Source organism: Bemisia tabaci, chromosome 10 (assembly GCF_918797505.1).
Source record: "Bemisia tabaci chromosome 10, PGI_BMITA_v3".
Taxonomy (NCBI): domain Eukaryota; kingdom Metazoa; phylum Arthropoda; class Insecta; order Hemiptera; family Aleyrodidae; genus Bemisia; species Bemisia tabaci.
The window spans coordinates 34,341,503-34,356,383 of record NC_092802.1 but is presented as its reverse complement, the minus strand read 5'-3'; the positions used below and the strand labels follow the sequence as shown (position 1 = coordinate 34,356,383).

Sequence of the window (14,881 nt, the reverse complement as noted above, 5' to 3'; positions counted from 1 at the left end):
CTTTACTGAAATGAATTGCTCTTTTCAGTAGGATAATGTGTTTCCATAAAACAAACTCTACTTAATTAAAGGGTAAAGAAATGTCTCACTATGGTAAAGAATTAGAACTTTAAGTCTAATGAACTTCATTGGAAACATTCTGAAACTTTGAAAACGGTCATCTTAGAAGCCGTTTTTGGAATCACACTATTTTTTCAAGTGCCTCCTCAAACTTTATCTTCATCATAGTAAGTTCTCTGATTTCTTAACAACGCTGGACTTGAGATGAAAAGAAATCTTTAAAACATTTCGGCTTAGTTAGAAATGTATATGTACATCTTTGAGCTTTAAGGGATTTTTTTTCCTCTATAACTAAGAATTATGATCGGAAAGGAAAACTTACCTTGTGACCATCCCTCTTAATTTTAGCGAGAAGATAATTTCTATGATGGTGAATTATAATACTGCTGAAGCTTGACTTACCATCCTTTTGAATGGGCCTTGATGTAAGTTAAAAATTAAATATCAGACTTAGAGAGAACTTTCCTTTGGAATTTCCAGGTTTAATAATTTGAGGAGGGAAGAATTTCTATTTTCGTTGAAGAGGGTAAATTTAAATAAGATTGTGATATCTTCTATAAATTTGAAGACATCCTTTTTTTACTATTGTTATTCTAATGTTATATTGTAAATTGTAAAGATGTTGGACTTCCTAATTTTTTATGTTCGTTGATGTAACAGTCCTTTCCTCTGTGTATGTGTGTGCGTGTGTGTGTATGGTTACTCCAACCTTAATCAGATTCAAAGACATTTTCAAGTTCCAAATATTACCATAAATTGTGCATTTCCTCATGAATCCTTATGGTAATGTATCTTGTCCGCTTGCTCACACAGTTACCTAATTTGCGATGTAAATCCCCATTTGGTGCTCCATTCTCCCGATCTTGCAATCAGGACTTTTTCTGATGTTTCTCAACTTTTTTTTTCACTGAAGTTAGGTTTGACCTGTAGTTTGTTCAAATCATTGCATTGCAATACTTTTGGAGGCCATTAGATTTTGAAACGGATCCTTGCACCAACCATGCACAAAAATAGCCCTCAGTAACCTAAACTTTTGCTGCTCCTAAATATCCAACCATTTTGCTGGTCTATCTGAAAGATGAAATGACTCCATCAAAAAATGCTGCCATCAGCCTTTAAAAACACATCATAAATTTATTTTCGATTCGTTCTCGAATTTCATTCTGCTTTCGAGAATAGTAACTGTGTGAGCAAAAGAATAGAGGTTTAAAATTGTTGATTGATACATATAAAGCAATTTGGACTGAGTTAAGCAGAAAGGAACCAACCCACATTTTGGAAAAAATTGAGTTACGAGTGGTTTTGAACTCAACCACTGCTCTACTATCTATCGCCAAAAATTTAAAATTTTTGTTGGAGCAAATTTACAGAAATTGAACTTGAAGTTTATCTTTTACATTGAGTCTTAAGCAGGAGCCAAACTGTAAACCTCTTTTTCTCGGTTCGATCCCAATGTGGCTTGGTTCCTTTCTGTTTAACTCCGTCCATTTATGGATGGTCTTTATGATTGCCTCTCCAATTGAACCTACTTATTTTGTTTTTCTCGTTTCCCCTGTTTACTCTCAGTATGCTATCCTGTAACTCGCCTCCCCTTGGTGGTTCTGAATTTTCTTAATTATTAAATAGGTGTTAGATTTTTCGCTTATTTTAACTGTCAGGTTTTTTGGGGGTGGTTGTTCAAAACGGTTGATTAATGGCGACCGACTAAACTTTAAAAAAATTGTAGCTGCAAGCATTTATGAAGGGTACTCTTTTTTTAACCTCAGAATAAAGACATGTAAGGAACAATTTCAGTTTTCCTCAGAATTTTTTACACATTTCTAAGTTACTAAGAGCTTGATCAGTTTGTTGGTCGAACTCTTATAGTTTTTTGTGATTGTTAAAGTGCCTGTATTGGCAGTATTAAAGTGTATTTTTGATGTTAGTTGGTTGAAAATGACTTCCGTGGTTGAGCATAATAGGGTTGGGAAAGATTTGAGGTTAGGCTTTCAAAATTGGTGCTTGTTGGATGCCACCATCCTTATCAGGTCATTCCAAATCCAACTTTTTTCAGGATTTACTTTTGGCTCAAACGTTTGCAAGAATTCCACTGTCCATCCGTCCGGTGAGTCCCGAAAAATTATAATTGCGTCTAAGAAAATACAAAATCTTATGATCCACCCATTTTGGCTCGACCGATCAGCAATGAAAATACGCTTTCAAACAGTTAACTTAATTTTCTAAAAGCAGGATTTTTTGCATTTGACACCTACAACATTTGTTTTATCACCAAGTCATTACTGGAATGCTTTGTTGATACTGAGGGAACTCAAAATCATGAAATTGTACATTCTTGTTAAAAATTAGTCATCTTTTTTCCTCAAATATATCACAAATGAAATAATTGGTGTAAACCATTCCTTGGGATACACACGAGGCTCTCAATGAAGGTGTTTCTTCCAAGAACTGCCGTTTTCCTGCAACTGTTTCCCTCTGCGACTGGTTAAATTTTTAAATGTAGTTCGGTCAAATTTTTAAATGTAGTTTGGTCAAATTTTTAAATGTAGTTCAAGCTCAACTTCTCAACTAAAATGCGTAACAAAATTTAGCAGAGAACTTTCTTTGCAATATTCTATTATTTGATTTTTAGATTGCAGGAATACTTTGATATTTTGCAGTCGCCCCGTCTTAGGATGAGTAACAAGAAATGTGTAGAAGAATTAAAAATTAAACTGCACCTTAACTAGATCAGCTCCAAATCATATTTTTTACCAATTCAGTTGAACTTCAAGATCTTCACCCTTTTTAATTACCGAAAATGAGGTCAAAAGGCTTTTTTATGCACTTTTACTTTGTTTTTGATGGAAAGTGGAAAAAAACGTTCCTTCAGACATAATTTTGTACACTTCAATTCAGGATACTTAAAGAGGTACTTGTCTGTATCCAGATTCCAGCTTTGATTAGTTGACTTTTCTCAACAACTATCCAATCATATCATCAAATAGACTTAATTACCGAGGAAAAAATTTACTTGATTTTTGGATAAAATTTTTATAAGTTTATATTGTAATATGTTTTTTTAATTAAAAAGAAATAATGAAAGAATTATACGTGCATTTATTTCATGATTTATCAATATTGTGTCTACCTTGGAAACTGAAGTTACACCTAACAAGCTTCATTTGCAAACGAGAGGTAAGGTTGCTGTTGCACCAACATGGTAATAATGATGGTTAAGAGGAAAGGAATTAGAAGTCAAATTAATAAATAACTTAACATATTTTATTGAACAATGGAATTACTTAGTAAATAAATAAATAAATCATTCATCTACAGAGAAGATAAAAAAAGTATGATATATGTTTAAGACTATTCATCACTCAATTAGAGAAAGTAATGATTATCACAAGCCTTGCGAGGACTAAAAAATGGAGAGCAGATTTAAGGAACTTGATGAGATAATAATTACCGATCACAGCTCATATTCATTCAGCGGCACTTTCAATCGTGACATTTTAATTGGGTTTCTGGACCGGTACAAAAAGTACACACTGAGCTGCGCTACACCCAGGACTAATCCGATTGCATTAGGTAACTGAAATTAATGACACAAAAAAGCACGTTAATTTAGAAAAACATTACTACACAGGAAAATGTAACAGAGCCCTAGCCAATGAGATTACCGACTTTTCGACTGCAACAGAAGATCCATCATCTGGATTCTTGCATTTATTTTCAATGCTGAACTGACGTCACAAGATCTATTATCGCCGTCTAACAGTGTGTGAACTTATTTGGTGTGGACTCCAAGAAAACTAACGAAAGGACTTGATAAGATCTTAATCAAATTTCCATATTAATAGAAATAAGATCTTTAGGGCAAATTATGTCACCCATTCCTCAAATTTTTGACCCCTCCCTCTCCCTTTGTCAGCTACATGTCATTCACCTCCAGACCAGACCCCTCTCCCCCTGGGTGGGTGATGTGATTTATGGACATCCCCTTAGAACAACGGCAACTCACACAATGTGGCAATAATAATCTCCATTATCTAAATCTGTTATAAATAATTTATCAAACATAGGTGAAGCAGCCTACCTAGTAATGCCAATTCTCCAGATTTTCCACTACTTGAGAAAAACATAATGGCACTTTTTGCTGGATTAAACTACAACATGGTTTCCCTTGTCTTCATATCACTGTAGAATTTACAAGAGGCAACAATGGCAAACTGGCATTACCAAGAGGAAAACTAAATATGCAAATATTTGCGTAAAAAGGGTAAAATACCCCTCTTGGGGCTAAAAATAACCAAATAATCAGAATTTTTCCTAGGCCGGAAATTTTTGACTTTTAAGACGCTTATTTTGCCAACGATTTATTTTGTTTTTCTTAGGAGATATTTGAGCAGCCATAATAAGCTCTTACATTCAATTTTTTTTTGATTTTGGGGAATTTTCCCCTAAAAACCCAAAATGAAAAACAGAATAGAAATTATACTTTATTCTTATCCTTTCAGGTTTACACCTAAAGTTACAGAGATTTTATTTTGCATGTAAAATGTATCCATATCATTTTTAGGAACATAAAAACTCAAAATGTTGAGATTGTAAAAACTTCTTAAGTGGTGGAATTTCATGTATATTGTTTTCCAAACTCAGGACTACAGGACATGAAGGACTCAAATTCTTTTTAGAAAAAGACAAGATCCATTTGCAGACCTTTGTGCTTTCCAGAAAAGATAATAATTTGAGTCCACTTTGTAAAAGCAGTATTATATACTAACTTTTGTTATTGAGACTTTAAAAGAGAAAAAACAATACCTGAACATAAATGTCATCAACAACGAGTCCATAAAGGAACCATAAAAATGTTGCCACAAGTGTCATGCTTATGAAAGGTAGAGGTAGAGAACTCACGTTCCCAGTTTTGATGACTGTCACCTGCAACAAAATTATTAAAAATAATAATGACATTACATGAAAATGTATGGAAATGAATTACTGTAAATTATTGAGAGTGAGGTATTCAAAAGAAAAGTATTCAAAGCTATCGCTTAAAGTTAATGCTTAAGTTAATGTATTCATGTACTCATTAAAAAATTTTGCAGAAAAATATGGAGTGATTTGTAGGTACATATCATGCATTTTTAATGTACTATTTCTGAAATTATTATTTTTCTTTTAAAATTGAGTATTACCATGTTGGTGAGAGGAGCTGCAAAAAATAATACTGTTATGAAACTGGCCAAGTTTCCGATGTGATACTGTAGAATTTCTCTCCGAATACCCGTTAAAATGTAAATATTCATAAGTCCGATTAAAACTATACAGATGAGGAAGTCACGAATAACTAAATTCTGTAAAAAGAAAAACAGCCATTAATATAAAATAACAAGAATGTTTCATAATGTACGTTTCACTTAAAAATTAACAATTCAGAAGCCAATAAATTATCATGTAGAATTCGATATCAGAAACCCCTCAAGTAAATGAATATTCTGATACCCTCCGCAGATGAGTGAATGACTTACAAGGGAATAGTTACTGTCATTGTGAACATCCAAAAGTGCGCGTTTCGACTATGGGATATTTCGTCAACGATTTTCTTATCCGCACACCTGTTTTTTCTCGTAGTTTACGTCCATGTAAGAGGAGTTTTGGTCCACTTACCAATTGAGACCCAAAGATAATTGGTCCATAAGTAAATAAAAACGATAATTGCTCATGATGTTTTTGGATGAAAATGTATAATGTCTTGGAAGAATGCCGGTTTGCTTGTATACATAATTAAGCTTTTTTGGTCAGAATGGGGGAGCGTTAATTCCATGAGGGAAAATTCACTAAAACTCTCTTTACCTCTTTGGTGCAACAGAACTGAATTATCTTTCAAGAAAATCCCATCTCCTTATACCTGAACCGGATAAACCTTTTGATTTACCGCTGCTGAAGGCTCTTAGATTTTTCCTGTGTACGATAACTTCGCGACGGCGCCGGCGTGCCGCGGCGCTTCAAGCCACTATTTCGCCACGGAGGTATTGCACAGTATCATACGAGATTGAAGGCACCCCAACGTCCAACGTATCATGATTGATGGCATTTTTAAAAGCTCAAATTTACCGCCAAGAAGATTTCTTTGTGAATCAGTAAAGAAAATAATGTTTGTTTAAAGGAGAAAAGGTGCTTACATAAAAAGAAAAGTCACTTACATCAAGCAGAAACCCGCTTTCATTCAGCTGTTTTATTCTTGATTCAAGATAAAATCTTCTTGACAAGCGCCGCGCCGCAGCGGGCGAGGGCGACCAGCGCAGCGAGACACGCGCATTGGCGCCTACAAACCTAACAGGGATACCTCACGCATTGCGCAATGCGTGAAGTATCCCTGTTAGGTTTGCAGGCGCCACTGAGCGTGTCGCGCTGGCGCGGGGCGGCACGCAGTGTGCCGCTACGCTCTGTTTGGCTCTAATATTTAAACTCGTGGAGTCAGCGTTTTTCAACTCACGATTTCGAAATGTTTGCACACTCTGCATGGGTTATTCTCATTTGAATTGATGGAAAAAAAAAATGTATTACAGGAAAATATAATAAATAAATTACTGTGTGCACATCCAAACGCTCAAAATTGAACGTATTCAACTCTAAAAGATCGATGTACAAATGGGTTAAAACAAAAGATTGCATGCTTCTTGGTTTTTTTCCCTCTTTTATTCATTTTTGTATAGTTTCTTTCAGCAAAACTGAGGCTCAGTGAGATTCATACAGATGCCATTGCTTGGAAAAGGTTTTACAAATATTTGTCACATTTTAAAAATGAAAATCTTTTTAAAATGAAGTAAAAAAAAAAAAAAAGGTAGGTATTTACCCAGTATATTCAATAACGAAAATAAGGATAGAAGTAAAATCCAATGTTCACCAATGACAATTTGAAAAGATGAATCAAAAGAAGAGAGTAACATTTCATTTAGAAACTTGAGTTACGATAACAACATCTCCTTCTCCCTTCATTTTCTCATTTCGATATTGTCAATACAATTTTACATACGGACTAAAACATAACGTTTGCACCAAGTTACTGTTGCTTATTTTCTGCGTGGACGTATACTATTGGGCAAAACAGGTGTGCACCCAAAAAATCGTTGATGGAATGTCCTGAAACCTGCGTTTTGTTAAAATAAAAAGAAATTAACTGTGCACAAGGCACTGAAACTATCACTCCAAATGAATGACAGTGAAATTTGTGACTAACAGTCTTTTTGAGATTGCACTGATGCAGGGTTTCCGGCAGTTTGGAAAACCTGGAAAAATCATGGAATTTACAGCAACCTGGAAAAGTCAGGGAATTGTGTGTGAACTTAGTAGTGATGATTGTAGTTCCGAGAAGGGCTGTGTGAGATCCTAATTTGTCTTTCATTTGAGGTACAAACTTGCCGGACTAAAATATGACTTTAAGCCTTCTATTCGCACAAAAATAAACTTAACCTCTGGCAACGTTTTCTTCAGGACACTAAAAAAAGTTTTTTGTTGAGTTGTGCAAATCCGATTTTTTCACCCAAGGAGACAAAAAACCCTCTGCTGAGAATTTCTTCTCTGTGGGCTGGGGTCCTTTACCCTGTGATGTGGTCACAAAGAGATGCAAAAAGATAGTACTCTGGAAAAATTTCTTACTCGTTGAATAGAATAGATATAGTGGGTGGTTGCATAGCTGAAGAACAAAACGAGACCACTGCATTTACAAAAATGATTGTGAACTCTTGAGAGACCATTCCATAAGACAGCCAAATCGAACAACTGGAAAAAAAACATTCAATGTTAAAAATAAAGAATAGTTGCACAAAGAGTATTGCGAATAGGGATAAACACCTCAAACATTTGAAACTTGATGCCAGGGGTGCAGAAAGTTCCAAAATGCTGACCGTTTCCTGTGAGCCAACATTTCTGCCTCTCGGTCATGTTTTCAATTTTCCTCACAGCCAAATGTCCAATTTTGTGGCATAATGCCTGACTACACAATAAATAAAGGCACTTAGCTCCACTTTTTTTCAAGTATCGGAAGAAAAAAAAAATTGTTTGGGAAATTGCCCTAGGATTTGCCTTAAATTTGCTGAAATCCTAAGATTGTAGGATCCCGTATTTTCTGCAAATCATGGTTAATGCCACTAGCTGTTTCCTGGTATATCTGTTCAAAGCAACAAGTAAAATGCATTTCTTTTCTTTGAGCCCTGATCTTTGACTTTATAATTTAAATGTTTTTTCCTTTTCTTTTTGTTTCGATTTCCGTAATGTTATGCATGCATAATGCATTTTGACACATGCGACAGACCAATGTGTCTTGAAGACAAGACAGGGGTTCATTGTCATTGTATTCGAGCCAAAATTTTTTTTCTCTTTGCGCCTCCCTCATAGAGAATACTTTATGTTTTCAACAAGTCTTAAACTTCACAATTAGAAGTTTTCACAAAAGTCGTCAAGGGTGCAATTGTTCTCGACAGCGCAATCGTGACCAAATTGTGGACTTGCCCTAAAAATTGTGGAGGCTGAGAGATTTTCTTTTTCAGTTTTCAGATTTTCAACTCTCATGGAATAATGCCAATTTGGCACACATTCTAAAATTAACGAAAAATTCAACAAAACTTTGGTGAGCGAGTTGTGTTGACCTCTTTGCGAAAACCATATGCGTTGCAGAAAATTGAGGAGGCTTGAAACAATTTGCATACTCTGAAATTTGTGCAGGACTGAAAAGAAAAATGAAAATTAGTACCTTGTTCCATAAATAAAATACTAATTCTGATTTTCGCATCAGCTCTCTTTTTGAAGCAGCTCTGTGTACTCAGTCGATAGCTAATCAAGTTTGGGTTTACTCCATTATTTCAAATTAAATGAAAATATCAGCAGTATTAAGATCAACAAAATATAAAAAGAATCTTCTGACCAAAAAAGAGTCTACTCACTTCAAAAAGCCAGCTATGAATGGGAGGTGGGAGTCCTCCCCAACATCTTTCTGTCTCACATACTGACGGCATATCAAACTGAAAAAAAATTGACAAGCTGAGTTTTAATGCTTTCAAATGTTTAGAAATAGTCAATATACTGTGGAACAGTTATCCTCCGTTTTTTATTATTTTAATACCTTACGGCAGCAATGTATTAATATGTTTCTATTCTATATTGACTCTGTGCCATGCAAGATCAGAACTCACTGAGAGCCAAATGCCGCAAGGAAACACTTAATTGATTGATTTGATTTTAATTTGTTTCGTTTATCAATACTACCTAGTGATTTTAATGATCAGTTCCACGACTCATTTCTAATTTTATCTCTGTAATGTTCAATAGTTTTCTGATCAGTTATATTCATACTGACAATTAACTTAAAGAAAGAAGGCCCCTTCTAGATGAACAACATCATGTAAATTTACATGTTTTTCTTCAATCAAATACGCAACAAGAGAGATTCCACTGTCGAAGTAAACACATCCAATTTGGTTTATTTCTCCTGTTTACTGAAAATTACTCAATGGAACTTCTTGAGACCGCTCATCTTCGCAGTATTGGGCGAAATGTTGGGCATTCACATTCACAAGTAATTGGGTAATTGGAACAGAGTCTAACCACTCGACCACTTGGCATCGGGTAATTCCATTTTCAAACGATCCCGAATAGTTGCCTTCCACATTGCACTCAAAATAATTTTCAAAATTTAAAACCTCTCAGGCATAAGAAATTACTTGTAAAGCGACATGTCAATGGCCAAAGTGCGAAACCTTGTCTTTCCTTTTGCGACATAGGAGACTTTTTGTCATACTTTATTTTTTCTGCGGAAAACTAGTCAGCATAATTTCTTGAAAATTTCCTGGATTTTTCTTCTCTGTTAGCAGAATAATCAGCGCAAATTTTAAGATATAAAGTTTGCCTCTTCCTTGTTGAAAAAATAAAGTAGGAGTGGAGAGTTTGAAACACAGCAACAGAGATAGTTATTTTGTACTTTGGCCATCCATATGACTGTCTCAAGGAAGTACTTCAAAATATCAAAAATAGAATTGCAATATTTTCAGTTGATTGCGCACTGTTAAATATACTACTAGCTGACATGGCTGGATTGAGGTTACATGATTAAAAGTTAATCTTGCCTACTCTCCACAAATGAATGATGTTCCATCAATGAATAAAGGCTAAATAATAATCCATTGAACAACAATAGTCTCACCCTCCTGAAAGGAACTGCAGCAAAGTGCAGAATGATGCAGCTACAGCCAGCAACTCTTTTACATTCGACATGATTCATTCGATGTGAAAAAATGATCTAGAACAAAAGAGGTAGGTATGATTATTGTAGTGCTTTGGATTCCTTTTAAAATTAGTTTCACAAAAGTGCAAGGAACTGGATAAAGTAAAAGCAAACACAGACATTATCGTCTTGTAAGTGGTTAGCAGTGGTTGTAACCAATTCTTTCACTGAATCTTGAAAAAGGAGATTGAACATTTTTGCATCTTCTGCGGGCCAATTTATGAAAATCTGTGTTTGTCGGGGGGACATGGGTTAAACAGCGCAGCAGGATTGGTCAGCTAGATCTTATTGCTATTTTGGGGTGCCTTTGTTAGGTGGAATTCATGACGTACTGTGGGAAACTCAAGAGGTGCCTTTAGCTTGTCATGAATTTCACCTAACAAAGGCACAACAAAGCAGCTATAAGACATAGCCGACCAATCACACTCTGCCATTTAACCTGTGTTACCTATGTCCCCCCAAGAAACACAAAATTTCAATTATAAGCCCGCAGTGCACATCATGTTAAAGTTTGAAGCAAAATTCAAAAGACCAATCGAGAGAGTAAGTTGAGTGCGTTTGTCACTTGCAAAACAGTGGCAGCATGAGTATGGGGCGACTACCCTCCCCCAAAGTTTTCAAGGAGTTTTCATTTGAATGAAATATTTTACCAAGAAAACGACCGAAAATCGCAATTTAGGCGTAAGTACCTAATTTGTAAAATTTTTTTGGGGAGGAGTGGTGGAAAATTGAGGGGGAAAATTCCCAAAATCTAAAAGGAAGAAAGTTCAACTGAAAATTATTATGTTTGCTCTGGATGCAAATTAAATAAATGGAAGTGTACCTGTCATTTTAAACATTATACTTTCACTTGGAGAGTTGATAGATCGACACTTTTTTGGAAATCGGGCAAATTCAGTGACGTGACAATTGTCTCTGCGTGACATAAAAAGCAAATTTCTCTGACTCAGATTTTGATTTCGAGTAAACGAAACGAGGTTATGTTGACTAACAAAAACTAGATCTCGCCAATCAGAAGTCTATCCGGATAAATTCCTTCTCTGATTGGTAGATACATCTTGTCTGCAACTTCGGCGGGAAAAGCTAAATATCAATGATGAAATACAGAAATGCTTATCTAGGAATGCGCGCGGCAATGCGGCGTTGCAGATGACCTATCTAACTTTATTCTCTACTCGGAAAACTAATGAAAGTCACAACATAGAAGCCTTTTAAGCTCTATTATTCGATGCCGCAATTATTCTAACGCGAGTTTGAATAATCGTGTCAAACACAGTGCGGCCGGCGTTAAACGTACATTAGCGCCTGCAAGACTTGAGAAATACTTCACGCATTGCGCTAAACAGTGTGGTTGGCGCGTAGCCCATATCAGCGCCTACAAGACTGCGTGAATACTTCTAGCATTGCGCCAAACGCAGTGCAGTCGGTCTCGACGCATATTAGCGCTTACAAGACTGTAAGAATGCTGTAGAACTTCGTGTAAACATTCTTGACTTTTTGCTCCAGTTTTACGACTATTTTGGGAAAATATGTATCCTCATTGTTACGATGCAAAAACTCTGATGATATTTAATTTTTTTTTGGTTACATTAAAAGAAAAAAGAACGAACGTAAATATAGCGTAAAAATTTTGATAATTTTATTTGAGATCATTTAGGTATAAATTCACGGAAACTTTCCAGAAAAACTGTATGGAGCGTTTTAAAAATAAAACATAAAAGTGGTGCATAACGTTACAATCCGAGATAAATAAGCTTTCTTTCGGGTGCACCGTCGGGTTTTGAATCCGCTCTCATCTCTTATAAAATTTGAATATAGTGGTTCTACGATTTCCTACGTGTTGTTTTTTTCCAGTGGTTGGTGGCCGTGTAGCGGCCACAGGCCCCAGTTCACTTTTTAAACATATATGAAAGCTCTCTGGGCCATTCCTGCTGAGAGGGCTATCTATCGAAGAGAGACATGCCCGTAAGTGAAGAGGGAATAAACAGTTTTCTGCGATGTATGTAGTTATCTGCCACAAACTACCAAGGTTGTCAGATTAACGCCTCCTCGTTGAATATTGAATATTCGCGCAAACATGTGAGGTTCCAGTACCAAAAAATCCTTGTAGCCTATGCAGCTCCAAAAAGATAAAAAAGGGGCATTTGCGCAATCCTATCGCATCCACTACGAGACGATGCAACGTAGGTGCAGTATGTTCCCATTGAAGCCATCGAAATGATCTCTCGGGTTAAAATTTGCGAATTCCATCGAAATGTCCGAGACCGATGTAGGAACAAGAGAAACACCAGTTCAAAGATAGAGACGTCCTTATTCTCTTTATCTCGATGATTCCCTCGCCCAAAAGTAGCTCAGGTTGCAATATATCTCAATCGCATAACAAAGTTATTGATATTGCATCGAAGTGTGGTATAATATGTTGCCTATCTACCAATTGAAGGGACTCCACTTACAATGAGATTTATTGCAATAAAATTGAAATAAGTTGCACTTTTTTTTTGCATATAAATTGAATACCCCACTCACACATGGAGCCCATTTTTTTGATCATTTATAAATTGGCACTAACTGAGCAAATGATATAAAAATATTGCAACTTTATCTGAAAATCGTTTCAATATTTTCTTTGCATCGTGCTCCTTGGGTCAGACCACGAGGCATCAGTAAAGTTTATCGCACTTCGATGGCCACAGTACGAAATCACGTATCTCCATTTTAAGACGTTGCGGATTTCCTGCGTCTTTATTCTCCGTGTATATCTAGTTAGGCAGCAGTCACCCATCGTCTTCAACTTTTTAGGGGAGTTTTTTATAATTGGGCCGGGGTGGCTACCACCACCTAGAATTGTTTCTTTGTAAAACCAGTCAACTTAATTTCTTAAAACTTAGGTGATATTTCGTCTTTGTCAGCAGAATATTCGATCTGTGCTGCCGTGGGAAAACGCCGTATGAGAATTCCGACGTTGCCAGACTTCCTTCAGTGAAAACCGCATCTACTGGGATAATTTTGATTTTTTTTCTCCAAATCCTTCAGATAATTTTGTTCGCATTTTGATCTAAAATATCCGACAATTTCAAGGGAAAATATGAAATACTTTCCTCAAAAATACATATTTTATCCGGGGAAATTTGGTACCTAGCTCTCAAGTGTTAATATGGCGGTTTTCCTTAGCATGGCAGTGTACGATTTTGAAGCTTAAGGTAAAGTTGGCTTTTTTTCTTTTAAAAAAAATTAATTGGAGCGGAAATTTTGAAACATCGCAATGGAAATACGCACTTTGGATATCGACTAACTTACCTACGTGTGAGGAAATGTGCTCCAGAAATTGCGACGAGGGCCCACGGCACTGAGTAAAATCTCCGCGGAAAGTAAATTCAATGAAATGAGAAAATGTCACGCCATCTCACAAAGTTTGCGTCCAGACTACCGTCACAATTACTTCGTTACAGAGGGTCGAGGAAAATTCCGATGGCAAGGTGGAAAAACAGAATCTCGAAGAAGAAGCCGAAAATTCACCGAAGCCCCCATCGAACGGGTGAAATTTGACATACTCGAGACTGAATCTCTCCGAAAAATGCAAAATCCTAATCAGTAGAGTGACACTAGATTACGGAATAGGCTCCTCCCAAAACGAGAGAGACCCATTATTTCCCTGTCCGCGAAACTCGAACGATGATTTTCCCGGCGGAAAAATAATACCCGATGAAACGAGCGCTGAAAGCTGCGCGGTCTTCCAAGCGTGACAGCCAGCGTTAGACACGTATTGAATGGGACAATCCTTCGGGATCGGAGGAAGGGGGAAAATGGAGCAGTAATAGCGACATTAAACACAAAGTTTACACGTCAAAATTGTTTATCTTCTTTACGTACTAAGAGCGGCGATGCCGAGTGGCAGGAGAAACTTGAACTTCGGAGGTGTCTTCCAGGTTGACGCATACTGCCGTGCTAAGGAAGAACGCCTATGAGCCTTCAGAGGTTGCCATGTTTTCTATGACAAAAACGTTACTGGAAAAATTGCGAATTTTTCTCTTCAAAATTTTCCGATATAGTTTTGTTCGCAATTAAATCTAAAATCTCTGAAAATTTCAAGGAAAAATATTTATCTACGACTTTTCTTTAGAAATACGTGTTTTATCTACCTTTGGCAACTCTCGCAAACATTCACACGGCGCTCTTCCTTAGCATGGCAGCATAAATGTCTAAAGCGAATCGAAATAGGCAAAGACGGAGGGTGCTTCATGCAATTTTCTTTCCATCGTTCATTTCGTGAGCACAATTGAGAAGAAGAGAAACCAAATTTTTGCGACAATTTCGCAAGTGGGTAAAATGAAGCGTATGCATCGCACAGAGGTGTTTGCACTGCTAATGAGATCAGGTTGTCTGAGAAACGAAGAATACAATTTTAAGATAACACGCATCCTCTATTACCGATGAAGGATATTATCCATATTATCCTTGTCCAAATAATGTTGTCAAGATGTCAACGTTCGAGGAACATTATGCCTCCCCAAGTAAGACTTAAATGTTAAAATTAGTGCCACTGCATCGGAGTAGGCT

General features: G+C 36.4%; 1 protein-coding gene across 2 annotated transcripts; it reads right to left on the bottom strand.

Annotated features, from left to right (window-relative positions):
• Window positions 1-3,299: 3,299 nt before the first annotated feature.
• Window positions 3,300-14,067, bottom strand: LOC109037588 (sugar transporter SWEET1). Of its 2 annotated transcripts, none has more exons than XM_019052349.2 (7): window positions 13,622-14,067; window positions 10,244-10,339; window positions 8,988-9,065; window positions 7,705-7,827; window positions 5,241-5,399; window positions 4,864-4,983; window positions 3,300-3,634 (listed from the first exon to the last, which is right to left on the bottom strand). In XM_019052349.2, the coding sequence occupies exons 2-7, from the start codon at window positions 10,319-10,321 to the stop codon at window positions 3,512-3,514; spliced, it is 681 nt and encodes a 226-aa protein (XP_018907894.2). In that variant the 5' UTR covers window positions 10,322-10,339; window positions 13,622-14,067; the 3' UTR covers window positions 3,300-3,511. The 2 variants fall into 2 exon arrangements, with proteins under 2 accessions (XP_018907894.2, XP_018907884.2); XM_019052339.2 differs by lacking the exon at window positions 13,622-14,067 and adding an exon at window positions 11,148-11,250.
• Between the last annotated feature and the right edge of the window lie 814 nt (window positions 14,068-14,881).